We start from the raw sequence: 20,024 nt of genomic DNA, 5'->3' as shown, positions 1-20,024 counted from the left end.
ATCTTCTATGGCCCACCCTCCCTAGTATAATAAGCTTTTTGTGCTGCCAGTTTTTCCATTAGATAGCAAGTTCACTCTATGTCCAGGGTCTTTCCTAACCCAATCCTTATATATAATTGCTACTGAATGAATAAATGGCCTTGATACAATGAGCAGTGACCCAGAAGCTGTTGGTTCTTGCTTTCATTTCCCAAGTAATCACACCCACTTCAGACATGATGATTTATTTCTGGCCCTTTGCCTGGTTGCATTCACAAAACATCAGGTCAAGGTGTCAGGGAACCCTCCTCGTAGAAAAGGCCTCGAGATATACAAAAATCAAATTCTCTCTTCATTAAAAAAAGACCTGCATAGACCCTGACACCCACCCACACTCTTCACACATTCACACATCTTTCCCCTTTCTTTGGAATCAGCCTGCTTAAAAAAAAATCACCTTGTCTTCAAGGGATCATTTGCTTCTTTTTTGTACAATATGAGTTAAATAGATTATCTGTCTTTGCACTGAGTCACAGGACAGGAGACGGACTTCACAGTACAGTTTAGGGAGAGAGGGGAGAAGGGGTAGTCCCTAGGTCCTCTCTCTGGGGAGAAGCAAGGCAGGAGAAACATGGCTCAAAGGGGTTGGTACTTTGGTGGAGCAGGGGGTTGGTGATGGGGATTCAGGGATATGGAGGATGGTTCTCACATGGCACAGAGGTGGGATGACATAAAAGTATTTCCTTGGAATTAAGGATGCAGAGAATGAAAGACTTGGACTGGGGAAATGGAGTGCTGCGAGAAAGATAGTGCATATGTCCATTTACCAGATCCATTTACCCGTTCTAAAAAAAGTATTCCAAATTTAGATTGCCCTTGAGGGTAAATAATTAGCTTTAGTGGCAGGGGGAATGTTGGAAGGAAGAGGCAGGACCCTTCATAGAGGCCAGTCCTAGTCAGGAAAATCCTTATCCTTCTCATTACTGTGACTGTTCCTGCCCTTGACCATCCTCTGGGGCAGCCTTATACACAGAAGATGGCCAGGGGCTCAGTGACAGCCCAGGACCCAGAGGCAAGTGGAGCAAGACCAGATACTGAAGAGGCATGGTGGCCCAGGGGGACTCCAGAGAACACAGAGATCAGGATTAACCTAGTTTCTGCTCTCACCCCTTTGGCAGACATGGAGTAAGAAGCAGCTAGGATCAGATGCTCAAATTCTGATGCTGTTAAGAAAGGAATATTAGGGATGGTCCCCAGAGGCAGGGCCACTGGAAGGAGATTTCCTGGAAACAATGAGCTCTCTGCTACCCGTCAATTTAAGGAAGTTCCATTCAAACTCAATGGAAACAGGTTACTTACTGGGGCAGCCTCTTGCTATATTTGGTATTAGAAGGAGATACTATTCAGTGGAGACAGCTGGGCACTATACCCTGTCAGAATGATAGGGCTGCCAGAAGGGGAGAAGTTAACAGGGCCCAGTGGTGGGGAATGGGGTAGGGGGAAGGAGGGATTTGGGGGAGTCCAAGCACTAACCCTCTCCAATCATGGCTGAGGCTGCTAGCTTCCCCAAGACTGGAGAGGGAAGCCGATGAGGGTTAGGGAATAAGGACCTTTGGCACAGAGAAAAGTGCCCAGGATTTTCGGGTCCTGGGGAGGTGAGAACATTCCTTTTTCTAATGTAGGGGGATAAAAGAAACTGGGGTGTTAGGGATTGAGGGAAGCTATTTTAGCCTTGAAGGTACCAATGAGCCAGCAGGGACATGCCTACAATTGGCCCTGCTTATGTCAGGGGTATCAGCCAAAATCTGCCTGGTCAGAGAGGCCTTGTGCAGAGGAGCTTCCGATCCAGGAGAGGTGAGGAATAGGGGCCAGCCATTGCTCCATTTGGGATATTCCATCTTCTCCCAGCTGAGCACAGATGGAAGAATCCTGGCTTTTCCTTTCTTGCCTCGTTTCCTAGCTTGGCCTGCCAGGCTGGAGCTGGGGTAACCCCCCTGTGAAATATCCTTCCAAACCACAGTGCTCACGCCCTGGGGAGAAGGAGCTAGGGGATGGATCCAGGGGCTCAGAACCCCACAAGAGGGCTTTTGAAAGGAAGGGGATGGGACACACCAGCAGCCAACAGTGCTAATGGACTTCCCTCCCATCCAGCTGGGACCCCCCTCCAATTCTCTATAGGCAACTCTGGGCCCCTAATCCCAGCCGTAGACAGTTATGCTGGGTACGTCTCATCACTTTTGTGGTCTGTGGTGTGGGGATGGGGTCATCTAGCTCAGAAGATACTCTGTCTTCGATTCTTTCCTCGACCTGAAAGACAGAAGAGGGGAGAAAAACAAGAGAGTGAAATCAGTAAGGAACCTGGATTCAGGAAAATAAAAAAAAAAAAAAAAACTTCTCAAAATGGGATAAAGGATATGGAAATCAGAAGCAATTTTTGTTAGGGAAGCAATGAAGTTAATGAAGGAATGTGCTCCAGGAACTACCCAAGAGAACTCAGGAAAAATAGGGCTTAGGGTACCAAGGAGGATTTCCCAACCCAGCAATCTAGAGTAGTTCTAGTGTATTTATTGAGAGAGGGGTGTCTCTGCATATTCATTAGGCAGGATTAATTGGGAGCCCTAATGGGTGGGATTCACTCTGTTGGGAGAGGAAAGCTCGATTTAGGGTTCATGGAGAAACTGAGGAAAGATCAAGCACCTGGATAGAGGAAGGAGTTGGGAAATGAGATGAGGCACACTAACCTACTCCCTCAGACAAGCTGCTGTTTAGGAGACTCTGCAAATCTCCATGAGAAGCATGGGGAGCTTACATAAGAGCCACTCTTCCTCCTAGACAGAGGACTAGGTATTGACTGAAACAGCTCATGGATCACAACTGAGCAACAGATCTGGGGGAGGAGGGCATGGAAAATAAGGGATGTTACCTGACTGCTGAAAGGATAGTCCCCGGTAACCTGGATCTTTCTGGAGCTGAATTTCCTTCAGAGAGAAGATGGAGGCAGCTGGGGGTAACAAGAGACAGAAGAGGGATGGGAGGAACAAAAGGAGAGGGAAAGGAAGATCATTAACATTTATATAGCACCTACTGTATGTCAGCCACTGCATTGAGAAACTGATTTGAATGTCACAGTAACCCTAGGAGGGAGATGCCCTTATAATCCCCATTTTGCCAATGAGAAACTGAAGCAACCAGAAGTTAAGTCACTTGGCCAGGGGACAATCTAGGTGGTCAGTCTCACAAAACTGGATAGACCAGAAAACATCCCCAGAGGTGCTTCCAGTGGGCACCTAAGTCTGTTTCTACCTCTAGCCCTTCCTATACCCATAAGTTCTATCCTTATCATTCACTTAACTTCTTCAACAAGTGGTTATTAAGCACCCACTATGTGCTGGCTGCTGCAGTAGGCACCAAGGTGGGAGACTCCTGCCTTTCAAGGAGCTTATGGCATGTATTTAGTTCGTTGGCTCACAGGTCAAGGACTGGAAGTGTTTATAGAGATCTGGTCTGACTTAGTCCTTCTGCAAATGAGGACAGTGGAGTTGAGGGAGGGGAATGGTGCCATTGATGGAAGTGTCTCCAACTTATCCCCTCATGTCTCCTCTCCTAGCTTGCCTGCTGGAAATAGGGGCATTCAGCTGTAGAGAATCTCCATTAACCAGGGTGGTCAACTTCCATGGGCTGGGGAAAAGGTGCCAAGGAGACAAGGCACAGAGGAGCAGGGCACAAGTGTTCTGTTTCACAAGGTTGGAAATGGCCCGGCCCAAATCCAAGACCGGTCCTAGGTCTTAGTATGGATGGGGAGAGAGAAAGGGACATGCAAATGTGGACTATATATGAGTTCTCTTGGAAACTGTGGGCTGAACTCAAAAGCTACAAAGAATGAGTGCTTGGAAAAGTACAAATAAATATGATAGGGAAGCTAGCAAAATGGAGAGAGCACCAGTCATGTCAGGAGGACCTGGGTTCAAATCTGGCCTCAGACACTCCCAAGCTGTGTGACCCTAGGCAAGTCACTTAACCTTAATTCCCATACCCCCCCCCAAAAAAAAAGAAATACGGAAAAATTTATGTAGAAAAAAATAGTAAATAAAGAACACAAAACCAACTGGTGAGCATATAGACCAGCTACGGAAAAGAAAAAGAGAGAAACTCTAAGGGAAAGGAAAGAGACAATGGAAAGAGATAAAATAGGAGAAAAAGCCTGAGATGTTAATGATTTGTGTGATTATGGCCATTTTCTAATACTTCAAATAGTTTCACATGTAAATAAAATTGTTTTTATTACTGTTTAAAGCTAAATTAATAATGAATTACATATATAAAAATCATATATATTTATATATATATAAATATATTTTATATATTTACATATATAAAAAAAGGTCAAGGAAAGTATAGTGAGGGACTAGAGTTTAGAGACTAGATAGCTAGCCTCAGACACCAAAAGACCCTGGTTCAAGTGTGACCTCTAACACTTAGTGGGATCCTGGGCAAGTCCCTTAGTTAACTGGCCCTCCATCCCCCAGCCAATCCCTTTGGCCATTCTATTGGTCAGGGCTTCTCTCAGGATGCCTTTCAGAATATTGGATGTCTTTCCATTCCAGCTAAAAGAAACCTTCCAGCTTTGCTTAATTACATTTTTCTCATCCGGCACATGTAGGATGGCACATGTCATATTTGCAAAACAAACTAAAATTGCCTGCTGCACGTGCCCCATTATCTTAAGTGACTTAAAATCCACAAAGAATTTAATTAAAAAAAAAAAAGTCTGCCCTTGTTAAAAGGAAACTCTGCATGTTGAGTCAGTCTACAGACTCCCCCTTAAGGTCAATTTAAATGTACAGGGGCCATATTCTTCACTGGCAGGGAAAAGTGTGTTGTTAACACGTGTATACAAACACACAAACACACACACATCCAGAATCTGAGAACTGGAGACTAGATCAAGGGCCCTGGTGCAACAAGAGGGATTCCCTATGAAAACCCAGGTCAGATTTCCCCAAACTTCACCTCCCCTCCCCTTTCTCTCCTTCTTTTCCTATCCTACCTACTGTCAAGTTCCTAGCCCCTCCCAAAATAGAGAAATCTCAGCTAATCTCATAAAAAACAAATTGAAAGAAACTGAAGAATATGTAGTTATGAAGGACTCTGGAGAAAGATTGGGGGGGGGGAAGCACTTTCCTTCTTTCCTTATAAGATGATGATCTACAGGTATAGAATTTTGTATATATTGAAGTGTGCTGATTAGGCCTATTGATTTACATTTTTTTTTAAATCTTTGTTTACAAAGGATGGATTTCTGGGGAGGAGATTCTGCAAGTGAATGCAATGTAAAAAACAAAAGATATCGATATCAGTGCTTAGGACAAAGTCTGGCACTTAGTAGGTATTTAATAAACACTTGTTGACAGATCATTAAAAATAAGATAAGCTTCTCTTTTTCAAGAGAAAGGATATTAGAGCTGGAAGTGACCTTACAGACGATCTTAGTCCAGTCCTTACATTTTACAATGAAAGAAACTGAGGTCTCAAGAAGGAAAATGACTTGCTGGAGGTTCCATAGCTCGAGACTGAATGAATACACTTTTGGCTTCCAGTCCATAGATCTTTCCACAAAAACATCCTGACTCCTGATACAGAGCCCTGTAGGCCCTTATGGGATCATGTATTTTGAGCTAGAAGACCTCATTTTTTAATAGATGAGGAAACTGAGACACAGGGAAGTTGAAAGAAATGCTCAGGGTCACACATTTTGTAAGTGTCTGAGACAGTGACTACAAGTCCAATGCCTGTCCAGTCTGCCATGCCAACTTCTTTAGACCCACTTACTGTCAGGGAGTTGGTGCACACGCTCCCCCAAGGGACCAAAGTAAGGGTGTCTCAGGGCTTCCTCTGCCGATATTCGATTCTTGGCTTCATACTGAAAAGCAAAGGGTCAAAGAAGTAAGAAGACCAGGAATGCTGGAAAGAGTGTGATTAGGAAGTAGCAGGGACAAAGGGGCAAAGGTCTCAAATGCCCAGAGAAAGGGGGCAGATGGGATTAAATGTTTTCTAGGCCATGGACCACAGGATTCAAAGCTTGAGGATCTTAGAGACCACCGAGTTCAATACCCTCATTTAAATGTAAAGAAGCGAGGCTGGAGGATGAATTCAGAAAGGCTTGGAGAGATTTGCATGAACTGATGCTGAGTGAAATGAGCAGAACCAGAAGATCACTATACACTTCAACAACAATACTGTATGAGGATGTATTCTGATGGAAGTGGTCATCTTCAACATAAAGAAACAACTACACCCAGAGAAGGAACACTGGGAAGTGAATATAAATTGTTAGCACTACTGTCTATCTAACCAGGTTACTTATACCTTCGGAATCCAATACTTAATGTGCAACAAGAAAATTGGATTTACACACATATATTGTATCTAGGTTATATTGTAACACCTATAAAATGTATGGGATTGCCTGTCATCTAGGGGAGGGAGTATAGGGAGGGAGGGGAAAATCTGGAAAAATGAATACAAGGGATAATGTTATAAAAAAATTACTCATGCATATGTACTGTCAAAAATATAATTATAAAATTAATTTAAAATAAGAGATATAAAAAAAAAGAAGCGAGGCTGGGAGGGGAAAGAGATTTGTCTCTAATATCAAGCAGTGGAGTCAGGTTTCTCGACTCCAAATTTAGACTTTCTACTATCCCACACTTTCTCCTGGATGAATCCTGGTGGTCCAAGGGACAGGGAGGATGAGACCCAGAGGAGGCAGTGTTCAGGGCCCATCCAACTCTTTGAAGTTTCAGCTTTGGCTTGCCTGCTACTCTTGGACCCCAAAGTTGGGAAGCCACTCACCAGGAGGAGACTGGTAAGTAGATCAATGCCATCTGTGTCCAACCTGTAACATGACAATGTCCAGATGGTGAGATGGGGAAGAATGAGCTGACAGAGGTCCTGTTCACCCACCATTTAAGCCTCATAGCATAGGATTCAGGACCCAAGGTCCGAAACATACCCACATCCATTTCGGTGCCAGGACTGCAACTAAGAGTTGGAAGGGACCTAAGAAGTCACTGAGTTCAATCCCCACTTGAGGAATGAATCTTTTCTACAATATAATGGTCATCCACTTTAAAGGCTTCCAAAGACCACCTCAATTTGTAGATAGCTGACTTCTGTTAAATTCCTTTTTATAGTAAACACATATCTGCCTCTATAACGCTTATTCATTGACCAACTGGTTTTGTACTTTGACAAAGACCTTGTTTGACAAAGGTTATATATGATGGGGGACGACAAAGATACTTGCATCTGATTTCCAGCTATAGGACAATAGTTTAACTGGACTCTGTTTCTATCTTCTTCATGGAAATGGTGCTATCTTCTTGCATTAGAATCTAAGATCTTTTGAGGGCAGGATTGTATTGCTTTCTTGTATTTCTTATCCCAGTCTTTGACACATAATAAGCATTTAATAAATGTGTGATCTATCTCTCTGTTGGTTAATTATTTCACAGAAGGAAGGGTAGGGACTGGCTTGTGTGGGTACCTGGGAGCGTGGTTGATGAGCGGCTGGGGTTTGTACCGGGGAAAATTGTAGGCTCGGAATTCTGGCAGAGATGTCACTCCTGGCCAGGTGTCCTCCGTGGGAGTCCCTAAAGAAATGACATGGTAGGGGGTGGCAGAATTGAAAATCATTGGGAAAGGGAGGGGCCAAGCAAAGAAGAACATAGATAGCTCTATGGGACCCACAGAAATCCTGCCCGTATTTGAGATGAGATCCTATAAAGACCTCTCTGCTGGTGGTGAGAGGCAGGTAACAGGCAGGGCACTCACCAAGCAGGCGGAAGATAAGATGCAATTCTTCCTTGACAGTGGAGCCAGGGAAGATGGGCCTCCCAGTAGCCATCTCGTAGAGGATGCAGCCCACACCCCTGTGGGGAACAATTAGGGAGGGAGGTCACTGGAGTCTGATGGGGCCCAGTTTTCCCCAGGGGCACCATCATGAAGGTCATACTTTCTGCAATAAACCCACACTGAAGCAAGGGAGTCCTGTGGGATGGGGATGAGTGGCAATCAGGGGAAAGAGAGAAATTCATTCAACAGTCATGTTATAAGGCACCAATTCCGTGCAGATCCTTGTGCTCAATGGGAAGGAAATGGGAGATGCAGAGTTAGCTAAAACTGGTTCCTGCTCTCAGGGGGATTACAGTTTATTTCTGATATTTATTAACTGCATGACTCTAGGGAAGTCATTTAATGACTTTTTGCCTAATTTACCCATCTTTAAAATGATATGGCATTGAACTTGAGAGCCTTTAAAATCCCTTCTAATTCTAAATCTTGGATCCTAATTCCCAAATCTTGCCTGTAGTAAGGAAGAATAAGCCATCAATGTAGATAACTATAATGCATATTTTTTAACATCCCATTCATCAGTTACTGTTCCAAACTTTCTATTCTTTCCTCAAACCTTCCATGAGTTCTCTTAACTCCATCCTCTCATCTGATACTTCTTTTTAAAAGTTTAACTAAATTTAAAATTTTTATTTATTTTAAACTTTAATAAAATAGGTAAAAGAAAAGCAAATATTGCCATAGGCACAGTTGAAAATAGGAGAAAATTCAAAATATAAAGCAATAAATTTCCTTTTCAAGAAAGCCTATATAATAAAAAAAATACACATTGTGTTTAGAGCTGTCCATCTTTTCTTTATTTCCTTGTAGATTTTCTTTTGTTCTCTGCCCTACACTTTTTATTTTATCCTTTTCCCCTCCCCACAAAGGCTAATTAAGCACAGATGTATATGCATTACATACATATATACATACATGTAACACATATATCTACAATTACACACAAATACTCATATGCATCTATGTAAAATAATACTATGCTTGCCTGTCTTGTTTCTTTGACGGTGGGCTAACATCTTCCTTCATAAGTCCAAGTCTTTTCATGTTTTTCTAAGTCCACAATTCATTTCCTACTCTATAGCAATATTTGAACCTTACCTATTTAGTTATTTAAAATAGTCTAAATAATATTGATTAATATGGTTGACATATAGTATAGTGCCCCTATTTTTCTCTTTTGAGTAAATCTATTTTAGCTTTAATCTTGTGTGAGATTATGATTATTGCCCCTGATTTTTGCAAGATAAATTCTAGTCATGATCTTTATTTTATGTTTGAGTATATTTGTTATTTCCTCTTCTTAACTCCTATACTTTATTTTTACCTGCTACCCTGCCCTCCTATTACTTAACCTATCCCCTCTTCCAAGGATCCCTTCCTTATCCCCCCCACCCTATCCCTCTTTATCCCATGCCCATTAATCTACATACTCTTGTATACTCTTCCCCTTTTCCCATTCCCTCACACTTTTACTTCTTTATAAATTCAGAAGACTTTTATTTCCTCCTAAATACATACGTTGTACTCTCTTTTACCTAGATCTGATGTGAGTAGTCTAACTGGAGAGAGTCTCCCCTCAGCCACAAGAATTGTCATCTCCCAGACAGTGTGGGAAGTTGGGAATCTGAGGGGGGAAGAGTGAGGGAACCTCTGCTGATAAGGGACGCCAGGGCCATCTTTGCTGCTGGGAGACACCGGGCTGGGTGAGAAGGAACCAGCACATATATGGTGCTGGCTTTGGGCATTTATAGGAGGGTAGAGTAGATCTGACAGGAGAACTGAACTGAAGGAGGATCTCCCTTATCATATCCACCTCCCTTTTCCCTTAACCTTTTATTTCTTTCTGAATTTAGAAGACTTATTTATTTCCTTCTGGTATATATATATTGTTCCATTGCTGATAAGAGTAGGATTCCAGAACTACTAGTCCTCCTCCCCCATTTCATTCCTCTGAGTTACTTCTCAAATTTCATTTGTTCAAGATAATAACTCTTTTTACCTTTCCCTTTATTTTTGCTTTTCAGAATTTTATCACACTAAGCTCTATTCCAATCTTTGTTTCATACTACCCAATTACTAATGATAACCTTAAATATACAGTTTACATTTTCATGGATTTTTTTGTCCTCATTGAGTGCCTTGTAATTAGTCTTTTTGTTTACTTTATAATTCTCTTAGATTTTGTATGTCAAATTTCCTATTAAGTCCAGATCTTTTTTGTCACAAAATTTTACAAGTCTGGCAATTCATTGTATATACATCTTTTGTTGTTATTGTTGTACAAGATTATATTGAATTTTGCCGAGTATATTTTTGACCACAAACCCAGTTTTTTTTGCTCTCCGATATATAGTGTTCCAACACTTGTGGTCTTTTAATGTAGCTGCCACTAGGTCAAGATCTAGTTATGATTGTGGCTCTGCTGTATCTGAATTGTCTTTTTCTTGTTGCTTGTAATATTTTTTCCTTGACCTGAGGGTTTTGGAATTTGGCTATAATGTTCCTATACAATTTCTCCTAGGATCTCTTTCAGGTGGTGATCAGTGGAGTTATTTTTCTATTTCTATTTTTCCTTTTTATTCTAACACCTTAGGACATATTTCTTTATTTCTTGTATTATTATATTAAGCTTCTTGTTTTGGATCATAGCTTTTGCACAGTTCAATTATTCTTATGTTTTTTTCTTCTTGATCTGTTCTCCAGAACAGTTGTTTTTCTTATAAGGAGTCTCACATTCTCTTCTATTTTCTCATTTTTTATATTTTGTTTTATTATTTTAGTCTCTTATAATTTTGCTGGCTTCCCCTTGACCAGTTCTAGTTTTCAAGGAGTCATTTTCTTTATTAAAATTCTGGATTTCCCTTTCTAATTGGTTGACTTTCTTTTCATAATCTTGTTTTTCTTGGATTGTTTTTTTTTTTTCATTTTCCCCCTCTTTCATTTTTTTGAGTTCTTCTATGAATTTCTTTGGGCAGGCAACTATTTGAGGTTACTCTTTGGGATAGGAGAGGCTTTTATTACTCCATTTCCCTCTGAAGATAATCTCCCATCTTTTCTATTCTCACAGTAACTTTCTATGGCTAAGTTCTTTCTTCTTTTCCTGCTCATTGTTTTTAATTTACAGGAACATGTTAGTGTAATCATCTCTATTTCTGAAGCGTGGGGATGGGGCCTCTGGCTTTAGGTCCTCCTTCATTTCAGTTCTTCTGTCAGACCCAGAACCAAACCCCCATACTATAAATGCCTGCAGCCAGCACCACATATGTGCTGGCTCCTTCTCACCCAGCCCTATGTCTCAGCAGCACAGCTGGTCCTGCTGTCCCTTTATCACAAGTTCCTTCATTCTTCCCCTATCAGATTCTCAACTCCGGATACTGGGAGATGACAATTCCTGAGGCAAGATTACCTCTCCCATTAGTCTGGAGGTATTTATACTTCACATGAACCATTCGATCTTTGGATCTTCAAAGGTGTCCCAGAAGGACCACTATTTTGACCTAACACTTGTTTATTTTTAATCATTCTCTGCTAACCAAGAAGCTCTATATAGTCTTGTTTATGGGGGAAATCTGGAGTTTGAAATGTTCTTCCTAGATTTTCTGTCCTCTTTGGGATTATATGACACAATCCTGCTTCCCTTTTGGTCTGAGTCTCTTTGCTAGTTACCTTTGCTGGTTGTTCATCCATGTCATTCTCATCAACTGTTGGAAATCTCTCAAGGTTCTGTCTCACATCCTCTTTCTATACTCTCTTTATGCAGATATCTCAGTGTTATTTTCATTCTTACACACTCCATATACAAAATCAGTTGCCAAATTTTATCATTTCTGTCTCCATAACATACATTCACTTATGCCCTTCTCTCACACAATCATCACCCAAGGTCTGGGCTTTTTTTTTTTTTTTTTTTACAGTAGTCTTCCTGTCTCAAGTCTCTCCTTGCTCCGATATATCCTCTATACAATTGTCACAATAATATTCCGAAATGTATAAGCCTGACCCCACTGTCCTCTCTGTCCCCTCACCATCCTACCAAATAAATTTTAGTGGCTCCCTATTACCTCCAACATCAGATACAAAACCCTCTTGGCTTTTCAAGCTATTCACAATCTGTCCCTTCCCTTCCTTTCCAATCTTACACTTGTCTCCCCTCCATTAAACACTAATGTTCAGCCATATTCGCTGCTCCTCACACACACACACCCTGCTCCATGCCCCATCTTGATATCTCTTTAGTGGTCCTTTCCCAGACCTACAATATTTTTACTCCTTACCTCTATCTTGTAGACTCCTTGGTTTCTTTCAAGACTTAGCTTAAATGCCACCTTACGCTGTACACCTTCCCTGGTCCTCCCACCCCTTAGTTCCTTCTCCCTCTATTCTGAATGTATGTGTACTTATTCTCATGCTGGTTGCATCTTCATTAGAATGTAAACTCTTGAGGGCAGGGACTGTCTGTCTGCTTTGTATCTTCAGCATTTAGCATGAGACCTGGCACATAGTAAACGTTTTTAAAATGCTTGCTGAACAATGTGTGATGCTCAAGTCTGACAACCCAGCTTTTTTCAGCCACACAATGATCTAAGACAATTCCAAAAGACTAATGATGGGAAATGCCATTTAGACTTGAAGAAAGAATTATGGAGTCTGAATGCAGATATTATATTCATTTTTTCCCTTCTGATTCATCTTTCACAACATGACCAATGTGGAAATTTGTTTAATATGATTGTATGCATATAACCTGTATCAGGTGAATTCCTGTCTTGGAGATGAGGGGAGGAAGAAACAAAAATTGGAAATGAAAATCTTAGAAAGGTAAATATTGAAAACTATCTTTACATGTAATTGGGAAAAATAAATTATGATTAAGTGAAAAAATGCCCCTGAAGGCCCCTTCCCCTTCTCTTCTTCTGTTCTCACTTACCACATATCGATGGGAGTAGAATACTCTGTGGAGCCCAGCAGGACATCAGGCGGCCGGTACCACAGGGTCACTACTTCGTTGGAGTAGGTCTTGGTGGGCACGGACTTGGCTCGGGCCAGGCCTGGGGACAGAGGTATAACTAAGCTGTCTGTCTGATGGAGATGCCCTCTGCTTTGCCCCACCCCCAGGCTGCCACACAGGAGGGGAGATGGAGCTGTATGTGCCCCTGGCCTGGACCTAGGCCACAGGGGAGCTGTCCCCTCACCCTGGCTGGCTCCTTGCTCTCACCGAAGTCTGCCAGTTTTAGCTCTCCCTTCTCGTTGATGAGCAAGTTCTGAGGCTTCAGGTCCCTATGTAGGATCTTCCGTCGGTGGCAATAGGAGAGTCCCCGGAGCAGCTGGAACATAAAGACCTGAGGAGGGTGCAGAGGAGGGGGGGGGGAATGTTATAAAAGTCCAATCTGGCAAGCTCAATGGTCTCTTGGGGTGAAGTGAGTCCCACATGGACGGGTGTGAAGAGAAGAAAAATACATCAATGCTAGCAAAAACTGATGGCCTCTCATCACCCCGTCTCTGTCTGGGTCCTCTCTGGTCTGGGGCTTTCTCTGAAGGGAGGCTGTCTTTGACAGCTACAGCAGCAAAGACACCAGAGTGTGGGGAGGTGAGGAGAGTTCCTGGAAATACCTCCCCCTCCTCCTGCTGGCATTTATATAGAGATGTAAGGTTTGAAAGGCACTATTTATACACAATCTGATTTGGGTTACTAAGGGAAACAGTGGACAGACTGAGCATTGGGGTATAGAGTCAGAAATAACTGAGTTTTAATCCCGCCTCAAGCACTAGTTGTGTGACTGTAGACAAGTCGCTTCACTGACCAGCCTCAGTTTCCTAATATAGGAAATGGGATAATAATAGCACCTCACTCCCAGATTCCTTGTGAGAATCAAATGAGATAGCATAGGAAAAGGCAGGCAGGCATTGGACAATGAGAATGTACCAGCAGACATGCTAAGTTTGGGAAACCCTAATGTGCCCTTTAATTGTTAGCCATTGTGCTAAGATGACAGGGAAAGATAATGATGAATGTTGGAGATGTGGGAAAACTGGGACACTGATGCATTGTTGGTGCAGTTGTGAACTGATCCCACCATTCTGAGAGCACTTTGGAACTATGCCCAAAGGGCTGTCAAATTATGTATACCTAGCAGTGCAGTTGCTGGGTCTGAATCCCAGGGAAATCATAAAGGAGGGAAAAGGTGCAATGTTCAGAGCAGCTCTTTCTGTGGTAGCGAAGGATTGGAAAATGAGCAGATGTTCATCAGCCGGGGAATGGCTGGACAAGCTGTGGTCATGAAGGGAATGGATTTTTCTTGTTTTATAAAATGATGAGCAAGCTTCACACGAACTGACGCCGAGTGAAACGAGCAGAACCGGGAGCACCGTACACAGTAACAGCAAGAGCGGGTTGATCGGCTGTGAGAGGCTCGGTTCTTCTCAGTGATCCAGAGCAGTCCCAATGGACTTCGGACAGAAAGTGCCATCTGCACCCAGAGAGAGAACTGAGGAGACTGAATGTGGATCGGCACGGGCTCCGTTCACTTCTCTCTGGTTTTCTTTTCTCTCTCCCATGGTTTTTCCTTTTGCTCTGACTTTTTTTCAACATGGTTCATAAAGCAATGAGTGTTAAAGACAAGCTCACTAATCCAGTCCCAGACACTGAACACTCCCTGGGCAAGTCACGGAACCCAACTGTCTCAGGGGAAAAAATAAAAGTAAAAATAAACTTATTACAATAAAAATTAGTTATCCATTATGATCCTTATTCTTCGAGCCTGATGACAGCCCGGTAGAATAAGTACTCCAGACATCACTGCCTTCGTTTTGTAGCTGAGGAATCAGAGCAAGGAGCTGGATGACTTGTTCCAAGCCGGGGTCCCACAGACAGTAAGCAAAAAGAACCCATGTTTTAGCGACAAATACAACACTCAGCCATGCTGCTTCTCCACTAGCAGGGGGCGGATGTGTGCCGGGAGAGCAGGGGAGGGGGGAGAGGGAGGGTTGAACTATACAAGGCAAGAAAGTCTGCTTTAAATGAGACTGGGCTGCTTAAACACATCCACATAGACTCAAGGGGAGCGTCCCTTCCAGCGAGTCCCCTCAGGAGGCTACGAATCTGTTTCAAAGACGCAGCTTTTGCAGAATCACTTTGGGAAAACTTTGTGAATATTTAGTTTTTTCTATTGCCATTCTATTTTTTATCTCTATCTTTAGAACATATTTAGCAGTGGTGAATCCTTCTATTCTGTAGGAGAGTTTCTCTCAAAAGAAAAGATAAAAAATCATGCAGCACTAAGTTGGGTGATGTTGTGATATTATTAATAGTAGTAATACTAATGTTAATAATAATTAACCTAATAATAATAAATAAAATAATATTAATAATAAATAAAACAATAGTAATAATATTAATAATAATTAAACAATAGTAATAATAGCAAAATGTTTAAAATAATAATAAATAAATAAAACAATAGTAATAATAATATTTAAAATAATAATAAATAGTAATAATTAAAATAATAATAAAGAAATAAAATAATAATAGTTATGATATTACTATGTTAGTAGTATTAAGACCAATAACCACAGGCGTGTGTACAGCATCTGCTCTGTGCCAGGCAGTGTGTTACATGCTGTATGAATGTTATCTTATTTGATTCTCCTAATAACTTGGAGGGGTAGGTGCCATTATTATTCTATCTCATTGTTAAAGACACTGAGAGAGAGCTTCCGTGATGTTGTGAATAAGGTACCTTCCTGGATGCCCAAAATGAGCCACGACTACAAAGCAACAGGCCGTTCTTTTCTGTCCTGGGAAATGAGAAAAGGGCTCGAGGGGGAGACCGCCAGGGTCAGACCTCATTTCCAGCAGTATTAGCCATGCGCAGGCTCCTGCTGGCGTTTGGTTTTCCCCTATATGACTGACCTCTGTCTAGGGTTAGAGGAGGAAAAGCAGCCTCTGAAGCCCTTACACGTTTGCAGATAAATGTGTTACTACTGTGAGTAGGACAGCCAGGTGGAACAGGGATAGAACCCTGAACCTGGAATTAGGAAAATTCCCCTTCCCGAGTTCCATCCGTCCTCAGACACTCACTAGCTCCTGACCCTGGGCAAGTCATTTAACCCTGTTTGCCTCAGTTTCCTTCTCTGAAAATGAGAGGACATGGCCAACCGCTGCTGAGAAAACCCCAAATGGGGTCTCAGAGTTGCACGTGATTGAAGTGATTCAACAACAACTATTGTTCTGGAGTTCAAGGCACCTCTAAGGGCTGTTCCTCAAATAGCTGAACCAGCAGTTACAAAACTGGAATCAGAGAAGTGCCTCTCCAGCTCACTGGGATTTATGAGCTCTGGCACATTGTATTGGTTGTTTTTAAAAGATCTGAATGAACCAGAGACCAGGGAACCAGCATAACATCCATGGATTGCAATAATGGAAATGAAACTAAAGGCGGAGTAATTATAATGGCCAATCTTAAAGGTGGAGGTCAATGAGTGCAGAATGCTACATACACGGTTGAGCAAAAATGAATGACAGAGATGGCGCTTAACTGTCTTTCTTTGTTACAAAGTTAACTGAATATGGAACAAAGTAACTGGACGTATCTAGAAAGGATTTATAAACAAGTCAACAATGTTTAAAGAAGAAAATTAATGTGTGGAAATATGTATAGAAGAATTGCACACGTTTAACATATATTGGATTACTCACCATCTGGTAGGGGGTAGAGGGAAGGGAGGGAGAAAAAAATTTTGAACACAAGGTTTTGTGAGGGTAAATGCTGAAAATTGTCTATATATATATATATGTTTTGAAATAAAAATCTTTTTCAAAAAAGGAAAATTAATGGAATTATTAATAGAGGATAAACGATAAAAGTGGAAAATAACAGTTTCAATCGGGTGCAATCACTCTATTGCTTAGCTATTTGCAGAGGATGTACTTCAAGGAAGGCATGTTTGGTTATTTACTGGGTTTGACATCTAAATTAAAATAAAATAGATGAAGTTTTTAAAGTCAAAAAGTCAGGCTTTGTGCAACTTGTGACTTGTGTGAGCTGACTGGAGGCAGCCGCTGCAGGGGCTTCTTCCTGCCTTTCCTTGAGGTCTGCTTTGGTGAGGGTCTGGGCCTAAGGTCAGGGTGGGGAGAAGGGGAATGGGGTCCTCACCTTGACATTGTGCATGCTCATGAGGTTCCCACAGTGGTCCAAGTAGTGCTTCAAGTCGCTGTCCTAGAACACAGCATCTGGCTTGTACCCACTGCATAACAGTCAGAAGGACCCTGGCACCCCAAGCTCCAGGGCAGGAGGCCTTAGTCAGGAAGAGCCTAGATGGGGAGGGGCTGGAATACTAGGTTCCGGCCCTGACTCAAATCCAATCCCATCTCATCATTCTATAGTCTAAAGGAGGTGAGTTCCTGCAGAGCTAAAGATTAATGGCTCTCCCAGCCAAGGTCACCCAGAGGAAAGAGAGACAGAAGTAGAGCTCTATGAAGGGACACAATTTCTTTCTTTCCTTCCTTCCTTCCCTCCTCCCTCCCTTCTTTCTTTCTTTTCTACCTTCCTTCCCTTCTTCCTCTTTTCTTTCCTCCATATTCTCCTTCCCTTCTCTCTTCTGTTCCTCTTTCTTTTCCTCCTTTTCTTCCATCCTCCCTCCTTTTCTTCCTTCTTCCCCTCTCCTTTCTTTCTTCCTCCTTCTCCCTTCTACAAGACCCAGCTCTGTCTTACCAGATACTCAAAGACAAGGGTGAGGGATCGTTCCGTGTGGATCAGGTCATGCAGGGTCACAATGTTGGCGTGTTTCAGATTCTTCAGCAGTGACACTGCAGGGAGATAGGCACATTTGGGTCTTCCAAGCCCCTTGCCACCCTGCTCACCCTGGGATTTTCCTTGGGCTTGGAGAATGCATACTCAGTCTCAGCACTCACCCACCCCATTTCTCCCATCTTATCTTGGGGGCACAATGCCAATTGTCACTCTTCCACCCCCACAAATTTCCCTCCCACATCACAAGGTGGCAAAGCGCCATGCCCCAGGGGTAGAGGTTTCAGGAGGGGCCCTAGTGAGGAGGCGAGGCAGCCAGCCCCAGATGCTTATACCCTCCCGGATGGCAGTGCATGGGGCACCCTCCTCATGCTCCAGTCGGATCTCCTTCAGTGCCACCAGGTTCTCAGTGAGTTTGCTTCGCCCTTTGAAGACAGTGGCATAGGTGCCCTGGAAACAATCAGGGCACAATTCAGGTCCTTCTTGCCCTTCTTGCCCAGCAGCCTGGAGTGTGACAATGACTGAGGATTCATAGCCCCTTCCTTTCATGCTTTACCTCCAGGCCAATGGAAAACAACACCATAAGACACAAGGTTTGGGGCCCCAGATGGGCCATGGGCACCAAGTCGGGCACTGGCAAATGGAGCAAGTTATTTCTTTTAAATCAAAATATCTTTTGCTAGATATATACCCCAAGATGGGCAGAGACAAAAGGGAAATATTTATAGTAGTACTTTTTGTAATAACAAAAAAACTGGAAGCAAAATAGATACCCAGTGACTGGGGAGTGGGAAACAAATTGCAATTCATGAACCTAGTGGAATATTATTATTTTATAAGAAATGATAAATATGATGAATATAAAGAAGCATAGGGAAATGTATATGAATTAATACAAAAGGAAGACAAGAAAAATACACAATAACCCTAACTGTAGGGCATGGTTATCTGGGAGAAGGAAGCAAATTCTAAACAAAGGTAATAAAAAATGAAAAATTCTAAAATGAATTAAAAAATAAAAGTCTTAGATCTGAACCTCATATACTTTTAAGGTCTTGCTAGACTTACAAAGGCTCAATGCTTAATGAGCAATGCCTCTTCTTAGGGACAAGGTCAGCCTTAATCAATTCTCTATCCTGGAAAGTCCCCCTCAGATCTCCCAAGAATGCCCAGCTTAATTGAGGGAATGCCCATTAAGTGGGGAATGACTCAGTCAAGTGTCTGTGATAATTGTTCTATGGGAAATGATGAGCAGGATGCTCTCAGGGAAAAAAACAATTTTGAAAATCCTCCATGAACTCAAACAAAGTGAAATGTGCTGTACACAACGTAATAGCAAGGTTCTGGGATGACCAGCTGTGAATGACTTTGCTATTCTCAGCAGTACAATGATCCATGACTACTCTGAAGGATTTATGGATGAAAAAATCCTATCCATGCCCAGAGAAGAAAGTGATTGTGTATAAGTAGTTTAAATTATACTCTCTTTATCTCTCTTTTTACAAATCTTTTGAAAACTTTTGAGAGTTTTCATTTTCATTATGGTGGGAGATCTGTTTTCTTTCACAACATGACTTTTATGGAAATGTTTTGTGTAACTTCACATGTGGTTTCTTAATTGTAGGTGGGGATAAGGGAGAGAACCGAGAACTAAAAAATCTTAAAAACAAATGTAAGCTAGTTCCTGTGAATCAGAATCCTGAAGGACCAACTTTTGCTAATAAATGGATTGGCTCTTCACTATGGGGAAAAAAAAAAACAGATGTAAAAAAAATGTTTTAAATGTAACTGGGGAAAAATATCAACTACATTAAAAAAATAATAAAATAAGGACAAAAAAAGAAGAAATTCCCAGCTCCTCTAAAAGCCCAGCTCAGTCTCTTACCTCTCCTAACTTGTCCAGTTTCACATAAGTTTCCAGTTTCCCAAAGCCGATATCTGACTGGAGAGGGAAGAGAGAGAGAAGTCATACTGTAGGTATGCTCTACTAAGTGGCTGTCATTAACTTTCTCCATGGTGACCCCACTGACTTCCCACAAATTCCACTCCCTCACTAACATCTCTACCCTAGTGTTAGTTCTTCAACAGAAAAGGGAATGAGTCACTCCTAGGTTGTATCGTGGAATGGAGTGCCGGCTTTAAAGTCACTTAATCTCATTCAACCTCAGTTTCCTCTATATTCCTGTATATATTATAAAATGAGGATTATAATACTGTCTACTGCCCAGGATTATGAGGATTGTTTGTTTTTATATATATATATACACACACACATATATACATAGCTTTATAAACATTAAAGTGCTCTACATAAATGCTACCTATTATTATGACCATTATTATTGTGTGGTAGAAATTAATGATGCTATGAAAGGGAAG

At 41.9% G+C, this 20,024-nt stretch overlaps 1 protein-coding gene across 3 annotated transcripts in view; it reads right to left on the bottom strand.

The window, feature by feature from the left end:
- Positions 1 to 208: 208 nt before the first annotated feature.
- Positions 209 to 20,024, bottom strand: part of CDK18 (cyclin dependent kinase 18) — a 52,245-nt gene continuing 32,429 nt past the window's right edge. For 2 of the 3 annotated variants that reach the window (XM_074308957.1, XM_074308958.1), the window contains exons 5-16: positions 19,531 to 19,587; positions 17,981 to 18,095; positions 17,610 to 17,704; positions 17,052 to 17,114; positions 13,112 to 13,235; positions 12,824 to 12,944; positions 7,816 to 7,913; positions 7,529 to 7,634; positions 6,835 to 6,877; positions 5,809 to 5,899; positions 2,903 to 2,980; positions 209 to 2,286 (exon numbers count right to left, since the gene is read on the bottom strand). In XM_074308957.1, coding sequence (XP_074165058.1) covers positions 2,252 to 2,286; positions 2,903 to 2,980; positions 5,809 to 5,899; positions 6,835 to 6,877; positions 7,529 to 7,634; positions 7,816 to 7,913; positions 12,824 to 12,944; positions 13,112 to 13,235; positions 17,052 to 17,114; positions 17,610 to 17,704; positions 17,981 to 18,095; positions 19,531 to 19,587 — 1,026 coding nt within the window. In that variant the 3' untranslated portion in view covers positions 209 to 2,251. Of the gene's footprint in view, positions 2,287 to 2,900; positions 2,981 to 5,808; positions 5,900 to 6,834; positions 6,878 to 7,528; positions 7,635 to 7,815; positions 7,914 to 12,823; positions 12,945 to 13,111; positions 13,236 to 17,051; positions 17,115 to 17,609; positions 17,705 to 17,980; positions 18,096 to 19,530; positions 19,588 to 20,024 lie in introns of those variants that run through there. The other variant, XR_012489074.1, reaches the window with a different exon arrangement.

Source organism: Sminthopsis crassicaudata, chromosome 4 (assembly GCF_048593235.1).
Source record: "Sminthopsis crassicaudata isolate SCR6 chromosome 4, ASM4859323v1, whole genome shotgun sequence".
Lineage (NCBI taxonomy): Eukaryota > Metazoa > Chordata > Mammalia > Dasyuromorphia > Dasyuridae > Sminthopsis > Sminthopsis crassicaudata.
Note: the sequence above shows the minus strand (reverse complement) of the source record. Positions and strands in the feature narration are given on the sequence as shown.